Source organism: Drosophila novamexicana, unplaced genomic scaffold, assembly GCF_003285875.2.
Source record: "Drosophila novamexicana strain 15010-1031.04,08,12 unplaced genomic scaffold, DnovRS2.1 tig00000193-arrow-pilon, whole genome shotgun sequence".
Taxonomy (NCBI): Eukaryota; Metazoa; Arthropoda; class Insecta; order Diptera; family Drosophilidae; genus Drosophila; species Drosophila novamexicana.
Window position 1 is genome coordinate 8,491,333 of NW_020824787.1, and position 14,821 is coordinate 8,506,153.

Genomic DNA, 14,821 nt, shown 5'->3' on the forward strand with positions numbered 1-14,821 from the left:
GTGCGAAAGTTATAATATAAATATTTTTAGTCGAAATTCATGACCAAATCTTACCCCAAGATTCGTATATAGACATGGGTCAAAAATTACCACCCCATAACTCGGTCAAATCTCATCCGATTTTCATGAAGTTTGGATTTTTCTTCATGGTTTTCCCTCTAGTTCAATCTGGCATTCAAATCTGAACACCTATTTTTTAGTCGAAATTCATGTCCAAATCTTACCCCAAGATTCGTATCTAGACATGGGTCAAAAATTACCACCCCATAACTCGGTCAAATCTCATCCGATTTTCATGAAGTTTGGATTTTTCTTCATGGTTTTCCCTTTAGATTAATCTGGCATTTAAATATGAACATCGATTTTTTAGTCGAAATTCATGTCCAAATCTTACCCCAAGATTCGTATCTAGACATGGTTGAAAAATTACCACCCCCATATCTCGGCCAAATCTCATCCGATTTTCTCGAAGTTTGAATTTTTCTTCATGGTTTTCCCTCTATATTAATCTGGCATTCCAATATGAACATCGATTTTTTAGTCGAAATTCATGTCCAAATCTTACCCCAAGATTCGTATATAGACATGGGTCAAAATTTACCACCCCCATATCTCGGCCAAATGTCATCCGATTTTCACGAAGTTTGGATTTTTCTTCATGGTTTTCCCTCTAGTTCAATCTGGCATTCAAATATGAACATCGATTTTTTAGTCGAAAGTCATGTCCAAATCTTACCCCAAGATTCGTATCTAGACATGGTTGAAAAATTACCACCCCCATATCTCGGCCAAATCTCATCCGATTTTCTCGAAGTTTGAATTTTTCTTCATGGTTTTCCCTCTATATTAATCTGGCATTCCAATATGAACATCGATTTTTTAGTCGAAATTCATGTCCAAATCTTACCCGAAGATTCGTATATAGACATTGGTCAAAATTTACCACCCCCATATCACGGCCAAATCTCATCCGATTTTCTCGAAGTTTGGATTTTTCTTCATGGTTTTCCCTCTATATTAATCTGGCATTCAAATATGAACATCGATTTTTTAGTCGAAATTCATGTCCAAATCTTACCCCAAGATTCGTATCTAGACATGGGTCAAAAATTATCACCCCCATAACTCGGTTAAATCTCATCCGATTTTCACAAAGTTTGGCTTTTTCTTCATGGGTTTCCCTCTAGATTAATCTGGCATTCAAATATGAACAGCGATTTTTTAGTCGAAATTCATGTCCAATTCTTACCCCAAGATTCGTATATGGACATGGGTCAAAATTTACCACCCCCATATCTCGGCCAAATCTCATCAGATTTTCACGAAGTTTGGATTTTTCTTCACGGTTTTCACTCTAGTTTAATCTGGCATTTAAATATGAACATCGATTTTTTCGTCGAAATTCATGTCCAAATCTTACCCCAAGATCGTATATGGACATGGGTCAAAATTTACCACCCCCATATCTCGGCCAAATCTCATCCGATTTTCTCGAAGTTTGGATTTTTCTTCATGGTTTTCCCTCTATATTAATCTGGCATTCCAATATGAACATCGATTTTTTAGTCGAAATTCATGTCCAAATCTTACCCCAAGATTCGTATCTAGAAATGGGTCAAAATTTACCATCCCCATATCTCGGCCAAATCTCATCCGATTTTCATGAAGTTTGGATTTTTCTTCATGGTTTACCCTCTAGATTAATCTGGCATTTAAATATGAACATCGATTTTTTAGTCGAAATTCATGTCCAAATCTTACCCGAAGATTCGTATATAGACATTGGTCAAAATTTACCACCCCCATATCTCGGCCAAATCTCATCCGATTTTCTCGAAGTTTGGATTTTTCTTCATGGTTTTCCCTCTATATTAATCTGGCATTCAAATATGAACATCGATTTTTTAGTCGAAATTCATGTCCAAATCTTACCCCAAGATTCGTATCTAGACATGGTTGAAAAATTACCACCCCCATATCTCGGCCAAATCTCATCCGATTTTCTCGAAGTTTGAATTTTTCTTCATGGTTTTCCCTCTAGATTAATCTGGCATTCAAATATGAACAGCGATTTTTTAGTCGAAATTCATGTCCAAATCTTACCCCAAGATTCGTATATAGACATGGGTCAAAATTTACCACCCCCATATCTCGGCCAAATCTCATCAGATTTTCACGAAGTTTGGATTTTTCTTCATGGTTTTCCCTCTATTTTAATCTGGCATTTAAATATGAACATCGATTTTTTCGTCGAAATTCATGTCCAAATCTTACCCCAAGATTCGTATATGGACATGGGTCAAAATTTACCACCCCCATATCTCGGCCAAATCTCATCCGATTTTCTCGAAGTTTGGATTTTTCTTCATGGTTTTCCCTCTATATTAATCTGGCATTCAAATATGAACATCGATTTTTTCGTCGAAATTCATGTCCAAATCTTACCCCAAGATTCGGATCTAGACATGGTTGAAAAATTACCACTCCCATATCTCGGCCAAATCTCATCCGATTTTCTCGAAGTTTGGATTTTTCTTCATGGTTTTCCCTCTATATTAATCTGGCATTCAAATATGAACATCGATTTTTTCGTCGAAATTCATGTCCAAATCTTACCCCAAGATTCGGATCTAGACATGGTTGAAAAATTACCACTCCCATATCTCGGCCAAATCTCATCCGATTTTCTCGAAGTTTGGATTTTTCTTCATGGTTTTCCCTATATATTTATCTGGCATTCAAATATGAACAGCGATTTTTTAGTCGAAATTCATGTCCAAATCTTACCCCAAGATTCGTATCTAGACATGGGTCAAAATTTACCACCCCCATATCTCGGCCAAATCTCATCAGATTTTCACGAAGTTTGGATTTTTCTTCATGGTTTTCCCTCTTGTTCAATCTGGCATTCAAATATGAACATCGATTTTTAGTCGAAATTCATGTCCAAATCTTACCCCAAGATTCGGATCTAGACATGGTTGAAAAATTACCACCCCCATATCTCGGCCAAATCTCATCAGATTTTCACGAAGTTTGGATTTTTCTTCATGGTTTTCCCTCTAGTTTAATCTGACATTTAAATATGAACATCGATTTTTTCGTCGAAATTCATGTCCAAATCTTACCCCAAGATTCGGATCTAGACATGGTTGAAAAATTACCACTCCCATATCTCGGCCAAATCTCATCCGATTTTCTCGAAGTTTGGATTTTTCTTCATGGTTTTCCCTCTATATTAATCTGGCATTCAAATATGAACAGCGATTTTTTAGTCGAAATTCATGTCCAAATCTTACCCCAAGATTCGTATCTAGACATGGGTCAAAATTTACCACCCCCATATCTCGGCCAAATCTCATCAGATTTTCACGAAGTTTGGATTTTTCTTCATGGTTTTCCCTCTTGTTCAATCTGGCATTCAAATATGAACATCGATTTTTAGTCGAAATTCATGTCCAAATCTTACCCCAAGATTCGTATATGGACATGGGTCAAAATTTACCACCCCCATATCTCGGCCAAATCTCATCAGATTTTCACGAAGTTTGGATTTTTCTTCATGGTTTTCCCTCTAGTTTAATCTGACATTTAAATATGAACATCGATTTTTTAGTCGAAATTCATGTCCAAATCTTACCCCAAGATTCGCATATAGACATGGGTCAAAAATTACCACCCCCATATCTCGGCCAAATCTCATCAGATTTTCACGAAGTTTCGATTTTTCTTCATGGTTTTCCCTCTTGATTAATCTGGCATTCAAATATGAACATCGATTTTTAGTCGAAATTCATGTCCAAATCTTACCCCAACATTCGTATATAGACATGGGTCAAAATTTACCACCCCCATATCTCGGCCAAATCTCATCCGATTTTCTCGAAGTTTGATTTTTCTTCATGGTTTTCCCTCTAGATTAATCTGGCATTCAAATATGAACATCGATTTTTTAGTCGAAATTCATGTCCAATCTTACCCCTAGACATGGGTCAAAATTTACCACCCCCATATCTCGGCCAAATCTCATCAGATTTTCACGAAGTTTGTGTTTTTCTTCATGGTTTTCCCTCTAGAATAATCTGGCATTCCAATATGAACATCGATTTTTTAGTCGAAATTCATGTCCAAATCTTACCCCAAGATTCGTATATAGACATGGGTCAAAATTTACCACCCCCATATCTCGGCCAAATCTCATCCGATTTTCACGAAGTTTGTGGTTTTCTTCATGGTTTTCCCTCTAGATTAATCTGGCATTCAAATATGAACAGCGATTTTTTAGTCGAAATTCATGTCCAAATCTTACCCCTAGACATGGGTCAAAAATTACCACCCCCATATCTCGGTCTAATCTCATCCGATTTTCACGAAGTTTGGATTTTTCTTCATGGTTTTCCCTGTAGATTAATCTGGCATTCATATATGAACATCGATTTTTTAGTCGAAATTCATGTCCAAATCTTACCCAAAGATTTGTATATGGACATGGGTCAAAATTTACCACCCCCATATCTCGGCCAAATCTCATCCGATTTTCTTGAAGTTTGAATTTTTCTTCATGGTTTTCCCTCTAGATTAATCTGGCATTCAAATATGAACAGCGATTTTTTAGTCGAAATTCATGTCCAAATCTTACCCCAAGATTCGTATATAGACATGGGTCAAAATTTACCACCCCCATATCTCGGCCAAATCTCATCAGATTTTCACGAAGTTTGGATTTTTCTTCATGGTTTTCCCTCTATTTTAATCTGGCATTTAAATATGAACATCGATTTTTTCGTCGAAATTCATGTCCAAATCTTACCCCAAGATTCGTATATGGACATGGGTCAAAATTTACCACCCCCATATCTCGGCCAAATCTCATCCGATTTTCTCGAAGTTTGGATTTTTCTTCATGGTTTTCCCTCTATATTAATCTGGCATTCAAATATGAACATCGATTTTTTCGTCGAAATTCATGTCCAAATCTTACCCCAAGATTCGGATCTAGACATGGTTGAAAAATTACCACTCCCATATCTCGGCCAAATCTCATCCGATTTTCTCGAAGTTTGGATTTTTCTTCATGGTTTTCCCTCTATATTAATCTGGCATTCAAATATGAACATCGATTTTTTCGTCGAAATTCATGTCCAAATCTTACCCCAAGATTCGGATCTAGACATGGTTGAAAAATTACCACTCCCATATCTCGGCCAAATCTCATCCGATTTTCTCGAAGTTTGGATTTTTCTTCATGGTTTTCCCTCTATATTAATCTGGCATTCAAATATGAACAGCGATTTTTTAGTCGAAATTCATGTCCAAATCTTACCCCAAGATTCGTATCTAGACATGGGTCAAAATTTACCACCCCCATATCTCGGCCAAATCTCATCAGATTTTCACGAAGTTTGGATTTTTCTACATGGTTTTCCCTCTAGTTCAATCTAGCATTCAAATATGAACATCGATTTTTTAGTCGAAATTCATGTGCAAATCTTACCCCAAGATTCGTATATGGACATGGGTCAAAATTTACCACCCCCATATCTCGGCCAAATCTCATCAGATTTTCACGAAGTTTGGATTTTTCTTCATGGTTTTCCCTCTAGTTTAATCTGACATTTAAATATGAACATCGATTTTTTAGTCGAAATTCATGTCCAAATCTTACCCCAAGATTCGCATATAGACATGGGTCAAAATTTACCACCCCCATATCTCGGCCAAATCTCATCAGATTTTCACGAAGTTTCGATTTTTCTTCATGGTTTTCCCTCTTGATTAATCTGGCATTCAAATATGAACATCGATTTTTTAGTCGAAATTCATGTCCAAATCTTACCCCAACATTCGTATATAGACATGGGTCAAAATTTACCACCCCCATATCTCGGCCAAATCTCATCCGATTTTCTCGAAGTTTGAATTTTTCTTCATGGTTTTCCCTCTAGATTAATCTGGCATTCAAATATGAACATCGATTTTTTAGTCGAAATTCATGTCCAAATCTTACCCCAAGATTCGGATCTAGACATGGTTGAAAAATTACCACTCCCATATCTCGGCCAAATCTCATCCGATTTTCTCGAAGTTTGGTATTTTCTTCATGGTTTTCCCTCTATATTAATCTGGCATTCAAATATGAACATCGATTTTTTCGTCGAAATTCATGTCCAAATCTTACCCCAAGATTCGGATCTAGACATGGTTGAAAAATTACCACTCCCATATCTCGGCCAAATCTCATCCGATTTTCTCGAAGTTTGGATTTTTCTTCATGGTTTTCCCTCTATATTAATCTGGCATTCAAATATGAACAGCGATTTTTTAGTCGAAATTCATGTCCAAATCTTACCCCAAGATTCGTATCTAGACATGGGTCAAAATTTACCACCCCCATATCTCGGCCAAATCTCATCAGATTTTCACGAAGTTTGGATTTTTCTACATGGTTTTCCCTCTGGTTCAATCTAGCATTCAAATATGAACATCGATTTTTTAGTCGAAATTCATGTGCAAATCTTACCCCAAGATTCGTATATGGACATGGGTCAAAATTTACCACCCCCATATCTCGGCCAAATCTCATCAGATTTTCACGAAGTTTGGATTTTTCTTCATGGTTTTCCCTCTAGTTTAATCTGACATTTAAATATGAACATCGATTTTTTAGTCGAAATTCATGTCCAAATCTTACCCCAAGATTCGCATATAGACATGGGTCAAAATTTACCACCCCCATATCTCGGCCAAATCTCATCAGATTTTCACGAAGTTTCGATTTTTCTTCATGGTTTTCCCTCTTGATTAATCTGGCATTCAAATATGAACATCGATTTTTTAGTCGAAATTCATGTCCAAATCTTACCCCAACATTCGTATATAGACATGGGTCAAAATTTACCACCCCCATATCTCGGCCAAATCTCATCCGATTTTCTCGAAGTTTGAATTTTTCTTCATGGTTTTCCCTCTAGATTAATCTGGCATTCAAATATGAACATCGATTTTTTAGTCGAAATTCATGTCCAAATCTTACCCCTAGACATGGGTCAAAATTTACCACCCCCATATCTCGGCCAAATCTCATCAGATTTTCACGAAGTTTGTGTTTTTCTTCATGGTTTTCCCTCTAGAATAATCTGGCATTCCAATATGAACATCGATTTTTTAGTCGAAATTCATGTCCAAATCTTACCCCAACATTCGTATATAGACATGGGTCAAAATTTACCACCCCCATATCTCGGCCAAATCTCATCCGATTTTCTCGAAGTTTGGATTTTTCTTCATGGTTTTCCCTCTATATTAATCTGGCATTCAAATATGAACATCGATTTTTTCGTCGAAATTCATGTCCAAATCTTACCCCAAGATTCGGATCTAGACATGGTTGAAAAATTACCACCCCCATATCTCGGCCAAATCTCATCAGATTTTCACGAAGTTTCGATTTTTCTTCATGGTTTTCCCTCTTGATTAATCTGGCATTCAAATATGAACATCGATTTTTTAGTCGAAATTCATGTCCAAATCTTACCCCAACATTCGTATATAGACATGGGTCAAAATTTACCACCCCCATATCTCGGCCAAATCTCATCCGATTTTCTCGAAGTTTGAATTTTTCTTCATGGTTTTCCCTCTAGATTAATCTGGCATTCAAATATGAACATCGATTTTTTAGTCGAAATTCATGTCCAAATCTTACCCCTAGACATGGGTCAAAATTTACCACCCCCATATCTCGGCCAAATCTCATCAGATTTTCACGAAGTTTGTGTTTTTCTTCATGGTTTTCCCTCTAGAATAATCTGGCATTCCAATATGAACATCGATTTTTTAGTCGAAATTCATGTCCAAATCTTACCCCAACATTCGTATATAGACATGGGTCAAAATTTACCACCCCCATATCTCGGCCAAATCTCATCCGATTTTCTCGAAGTTTGGATTTTTCTTCATGGTTTTCCCTCTATATTAATCTGGCATTCAAATATGAACATCGATTTTTTCGTCGAAATTCATGTCCAAATCTTACCCCAAGATTCGGATCTAGACATGGTTGAAAAATTACCACTCCCATATCTCGGCCAAATCTCATCCGATTTTCTCGAAGTTTGGATTTTTCTTCATGGTTTTCCCTCTAGATTAATCTGGCATTCAAATATGAACAGCGATTTTTTAGTCGAAATTCATGTCCAAATCTTACCCCTAGACATGGGTCAAAAATTACCACCCCCATATCTCGGTCAAATCTCATCCGATTTTCTCGAAGTTTGGATTTTTCTTCATGGTTTTCCCTCTATATTAATCTGGCATTCAAATATGAACAGCGATTTTTTAGTCGAAATTCATGTCCAAATCTTACCCCAAGATTCGTATCTAGACATGGGTCAAAATTTACCACCCCCATATCTCGGCCAAATCTCATCAGATTTTCACGAAGTTTGGATTTTTCTTCATGGTTTTCCCTCTAGTTCAATCTAGCATTCAAATATGAACATCGATTTTTTAGTCGAAATTCATGTCCAAATCTTACCCCAAGATTCGTATATGGACATGGGTCAAAATTTACCACCCCCATATCTCGGCCAAATCTCATCAGATTTTCACGAAGTTTGGATTTTTCTTCATGGTTTTCCCTCTAGTTTAATCTGACATTTAAATATGAACATCGATTTTTTAGTCGAAATTCATGTCCAAATCTTACCCCAACATTCGTATATAGACATGGGTCAAAATTTACCACCCCCATATCTCGGTCAAATCTCATCCGATTTTCTCGAAGTTTGGATTTTTCTTCATGGTTTTCCCTCTAGATTAATCTGGCATTCATATATGAACATCGATTTTTTAGTCGAAATTCATGTCCAAATCTTACCCAAAGATTTGTATATAGACATGGGTCAAAATTTACCACCCCCATATCTCGGCCAAATCTCATCAGATTTTCACGAAGTTTGTGTTTTTCTTCATGGTTTTCCCTCTAGAATAATCTGGCATTCCAATATGAACATCGATTTTTTAGTCGAAATTCATGTCCAAATCTTACCCCAAGATTCGTATATAGACATGGGTCAAAATTTACCACCCCCATATCTCGGCCAAATCTCATCCGATTTTCACGAAGTTTGTGGGTTTCTTTATGGTTTTCCCTCTAGATTAATCTGGCATTCAAATATGAACAGCGATTTTTTAGTCGAAATTCATGTCCAAATCTTACCCCTAGACATGGGTCAAAAATTACCACCCCCATATCTCGGTCAAATCTCATCCGATTTTCACGAAGTTTGGATTTTTCTTCATGGTTTTCCCTGTAGATTAATCTGGCATTCATATATGAACATCGATTTTTTAGTCGAAATTCATGTCCAAATCTTACCCAAAGATTTGTATATGGACATGGGTCAAAATTTACCACCCCCATATCTCGGCCAAATCTCAGCCGATTTTCTTGAAGTTTGAATTTTTCTTCATGGTTTTCCCCCTTGATTACTCTGGCATTTAAATATGAACATCGATTTTTTAGTCGAAATTCATGTCCAAATCTTACCCCAAGATTCGTATATAGACATGGGTCAAAATTTACCACCCCCATATCTCGGCCAAATCTCATCCGATTTTCACGAAGTTTGGCTTTTTATACCCTGTGCGAAAGCCAAATGTATGTAACAGGCAGAAGGAAGAATCTCCGACCCCATAAAGTATATATATTCTTGATCAGCATTAATAGCCGAGTCGATCAAGCCATATCGGTCTGTCTGTCCGTCCGTCCGTCCGTCCGTCCGTATGTATGAACGCAAGGATCTAAGAACCTATAAGAGCTAGAGACTTGAAATATTTAGATGTAGGTGCTCTTAGTTCCCGTGCAGATCGAGTTTGTTTCCGATAATCGATAACTTACTCCGTTTCCAAGCAGTCGATAAAAATCGATATCGATATCCTGTTTTTTGGGCAATATTGGTAAATAATAAGAGCCAGAGTCACTAAACTTGACATGTAGCTTCTAAAATAGAATATATATATATGCATTTGATGTTGGAAGAAGAGGGTTCAGGATATCCCCTAGTCGGGAGCTCCCGACTAGAAGCTCTTACTTGTTTTGAAATATTTTATTATGAAGAAAACATTAACAGACGTTTCATATATTATTCATACGTATATGTTTGTATGCAGGGTCCCAATATAAATATTAAAAATATTTATAAATATAAACCAATGCCAAACGATTTTTGTGGTTAGTGATTTATATGTGGACAAAATAATATCAAGAAATATTTATGATAATCTTGACAATTTAGGATTGAACAGAATTTACATGGGAACGGACAGAAATGCATATTAAATATATGTATTTGATATATTATTAATATAAATTATTGTATTATTTTATAGATATACAGATATAAATATCTAATACTTATTTTGATAATTAGTTGGAATTTGATCATTCATAGAAAAAAATACACATAGAAATTATTTATAAAAAAATGTTCTCGTGATCTAAAAGATTATTAATTTAAATCGACTATAGTAATTGATATTAATTAGATTGCAATTAGCTGGCTCAGAGACAGGATCGTACGATACATATAGATATCGCGCTGGCTAAGTTTCATATTAAGTTATTAAGTGATCCACACATTCACTCAAGACAAGAAAAGTTCAAAGAGCAACAATTGAAAGTCAGCTTCCCAGCGACACTCAAGATCACAGAAGATCGCACATGATCGCCTTTTGAGAAGTACAAAAAAAAAAACTACCCCACACAGATTTTCTGAGAAGCCGCCGGCTCTTGAGCGTAATTGAGTGAGTGAAGCATAAGAACGATCCTAAAAATTGAACAGCATATAAACAACGATTGTGGCACAACATGTGTGCTGCTCCCTCCAAAAAGTGAGGGGCTGATCGATGATGCCGCCGCTGCTGCTGCTGGGCACTTGCAATCCAACCGCATGCGGGGTCTCAAAAATAGCGCCAATGTCGCCGCCAACCAACTGATGCCAAATGAAGCGATCTGTATGCCCTGATGCAGGATATTTGCGTTTTAACATAATGTTTGCCAATAACTAGTTGTCAGAGTTGTACTCTATATATATCTGAACTAACAGATCAATGAAACTTATTGAGTTAATGCAGTGCTCAAAAGATGAGCTGTCTATGTGAGTAAGTCATTAGGAGCTGGCGAAGATGTAACTCGAAATTGTGGGTTCGAATTTCAGGCTAATAATAATAATAATAATAATGATAATAATAATAATAATAATAATAATAATAATAATAATAATAATAATAATAATAATAATAATAAGAATATTAATAATAATAATATTAATAATAATAATAATAATAATAATAATATTAATAATAATAATAATAATAATAATAATAATAATATTAATAATAATAATATTAATAATAATAATAAAATTAATAATAATAATGAAAACACTAATGAAAATAAAAGTGATAATGATAATATTAATAATATTTATAAAAATTTATTAATAATATTTATGTAATAGTAATACTAATAAAAATAATAATACTAATAATACTAACAAAGATAATAACATTTTTAAAAGTAATAATAATAGTATGTTCATAATAGTGGCAAGAATAATAACTATAATTAATATGCTTTAAAGAGTATTCGATTTTCGGCTTGAAAGAGATGTTTTTCTGTGTTTTCGAGGCGTTAGACTAGAAGGGAGCCGATGCTAAGTCCGGGTGCCGCTACATACATATTCATATATATACATATATACATATGTATATCTATACATATATATATCTATACATATATAGATTTTTAAATATAAATATACATGATTGTGTAGTAGTATTTGTGGAGTGACTGTATATCGGTGTGTGGTGTGTGTTTAATCGCAGTGGTTGCTGTGACTGGTGCGGGGGGGCATTTCTAGCCGCAGTGCATGTATGTATTTTCATGAAATGTTGTGGAAATTCCCATTTGTTTTCACAGTTTCGAAAATGTATATGTAATTTTGGTATTTATGTAGCCGCTTTGGCTGTACGTAATAAATTTTCAAAACTCATCCGAAAATGTGGGTCGTTGGCACTTGCATTTCAGTTTTCAGTCATTTTGAATCATCAGATACTATATATGTATATGTATGTCTGTATATGATGTGAATTTGAATGCGTAGGAGGTACGCAAAGAAAGTGAAAATTTCTGAAGGCATTCATAAATCAAGAAGAAATGCAAATATGCAGACATCAAATTGAAGTTGATTACATAAGAAATGGGTTTAAAATTAAAGATTCGTTTTGGCCTGGTAGGTTTTTATACATTATTTGTGAGAGTTGGATATTTTTCTTATAATTTTTATTGCTTCATTTTGTGGCTTTCTTTAACGATACGCATTAGAATATATAACAATATATATAATAATTTATAGAAACCTAAACGATAGCTGAACAAAGTTTGTCATTCGCACTATTAATGTGCACATGCGTAATCAACTGAAGGAAATGCTTCGAGTTCAATATACATACGTAAGTTAATTTTAAGAAATTTATTCAAACGAGAAGTAGAGACATTTAGCAAATGTATATAGTAATATTTCATAGCCTAGCCACATGACTAAAACGCAATTTTCAAATATTAACATAAGTAGTTGGAGAATATTAAGTTATAAGATGATATTTCAAATACCATCCTGGAGGTATCACAAAACGCATAGTTGAAAAGTCTTATATAAATATGTATTCTTGTAAGCATTTGCCTCACTCGCTTTTACAGATATGTCTGAAATGTAAAGCTCGTTATTGCTGAGTTTGATCAAAATACTCACTTTTCTCAGACTCTCCCTGTGGGGCTATACAAACTAGTTGCGCGATATTGCTAAGATTTGGCATCAGCATAGTTTGACCAAGATATCTTGATAACCAAAAAAGATTCCCACTGAAGAGCTTACTCTTCGACCGAAAGTTCCTGTGGCAGCTTTATGACTTAGTGTTCCGATTCGGAAGGTTCCTACATATGTAATGCCACCAACAGAAAGTTGGACCTACGCAAAGTTTCAATACCATAGCTTTAAAACTGATAGACTTGTTCGCATAGAAACAGACAGATGCATATACAAACAGACCGACTTGGCTATATTTAATTGGCTTGATTCTGATCTGGAATATATATTAATAATCGGACCGGAGATGTCTTCTTCTATGAGTTACACATTTCATGACAAAATTATAAGGATTTTCGTTTGATTGTCTAGAAAAACCAAGATTTGCAAAACATTTTTGGACATCTTTAGGTATGGATAGTTAAGCATGGACGTCTCAGATATATAAGTCTGTTAAATATATTCACAAATTAGAGCATTTGGAAGATTATTTCTATGGTTCATTTTGACTGGCTGGAACTTTTTTTATGCCAAATATTTACAAAGCAAAGTTGAAATTCATGGGACAATTATGATAGAAACTATTTCCAATTTGACTTTAGACACATCAGCCAAGTTTTTATCTAAAGTCTCCAATAATTAAGTCTTAATAATTTCGTAACTCAACAAAAACTCGAAACATGTTGAAATATAGAAAAATGCACATATCAAGCATAACAGTGAGCTATTTTAACTCAAAGTAGAGCTGGCTTTAGAAATGAGGCTACGATTAACATTGTGCAAGATGCCAACGAGTCGAGAAATGAGCCACCCACCCAACTCTGTTGCCACATTTTCCAACTTTCCATTTTTACAAATTTTGCCAACCTAAACGTCTCACGGCATAGTTCTTCTTCTCATCAAAAAAGAAAGAAAAAAAAACATCAAACTGACCCCAAAAATGAACATTCGCTCGACTCAGCGCAATTTTATGAAATGGGCAAATTTTCAAAGCCACAGAATAGTTGGAGGCACTTGTGCCAGCTATGCAGAAGTCTAGCTATATAAACTACTTGTGGAACTTGGCATGTTATCAGTCACCTTTGGTAACCACAGCAGAACCAACAGATTCAAGATGAAATTCTTTGTGTGCATCGCCCTCATCGCCATCGCCGCCTCCGCCCTGGCAGCACCCAGCAGCGGCAGCTCTGCTGCCAGCAGCAACGCCGGCGGCTCTGTTGCCAACCAGGAATCCGAGGCTGAGGGCCAAGGCTACGGTGATCTGACCCGTCTGCGCAAGTCAGCCTATGGCGGCAGCTCGGGCGGCTATGGCGGCTCCAGCGTGCCAGCTCCACCTTGCCCCAAGAACTATCTGTTCAGCTGCCAGCCCAACCTGGCGCCAGTGCCCTGCAGCGCTCCAGCTCCCAGCTACGGATCCGCCGGCGCTTACTCCTCGCCCGTGGCCAGCTATGTTGCCCCCAACTATGGCGTGCCCCAGCACCAGCAGTCGCTCTACGGCTCCGCCTACCTGCCTCAGGCCTATGGCTACCAATACTAGAAGATCCACAAAGCTCGAGACTTGAACTTGACACGGCTTCCAAAGCTGCCGAGAAACAAAAACCTTAGCTATGCTCACAGAAAATGTACAAAAAAAATTCTAGTTCAATTAAATTGACAAAAAATCATAAATTTGCATTTATTTAGCACCATTTATTTTATTTTGTATAATCAAATGTGGCTTTTTGCTGGAATTTTTAACGCAATGACACAATATTGGGATGAAGTTGGGATTGTTTATGCTTATGCTTATTTATAGTCTAAATTGAGTTGTAAAAATGTTGTGCGAATTGTGTGAAAGAACTAAAACTAAGAATTTATGCTGAAAATTGCCGCAACTTCTTTCACTCTAAAGATGAGACAGTTATCGTAATTAATTATAAGACATTTTCTAAGTTGGGATTTATTTACAAAAT

At 36.0% G+C, this 14,821-nt stretch overlaps 1 protein-coding gene across 1 annotated transcript; it reads left to right on the plus strand.

Moving 5' to 3' along the window:
• Positions 1-13,983: 13,983 nt before the first annotated feature.
• Positions 13,984-14,406, plus strand: LOC115759022 (vitelline membrane protein Vm26Aa-like). Its single transcript, XM_030699834.1, has one exon. The coding sequence runs from the start codon at positions 13,984-13,986 to the stop codon at positions 14,404-14,406; it is 423 nt and encodes a 140-aa protein (XP_030555694.1).
• The last annotated feature ends 415 nt before the right edge of the window (positions 14,407-14,821 follow it).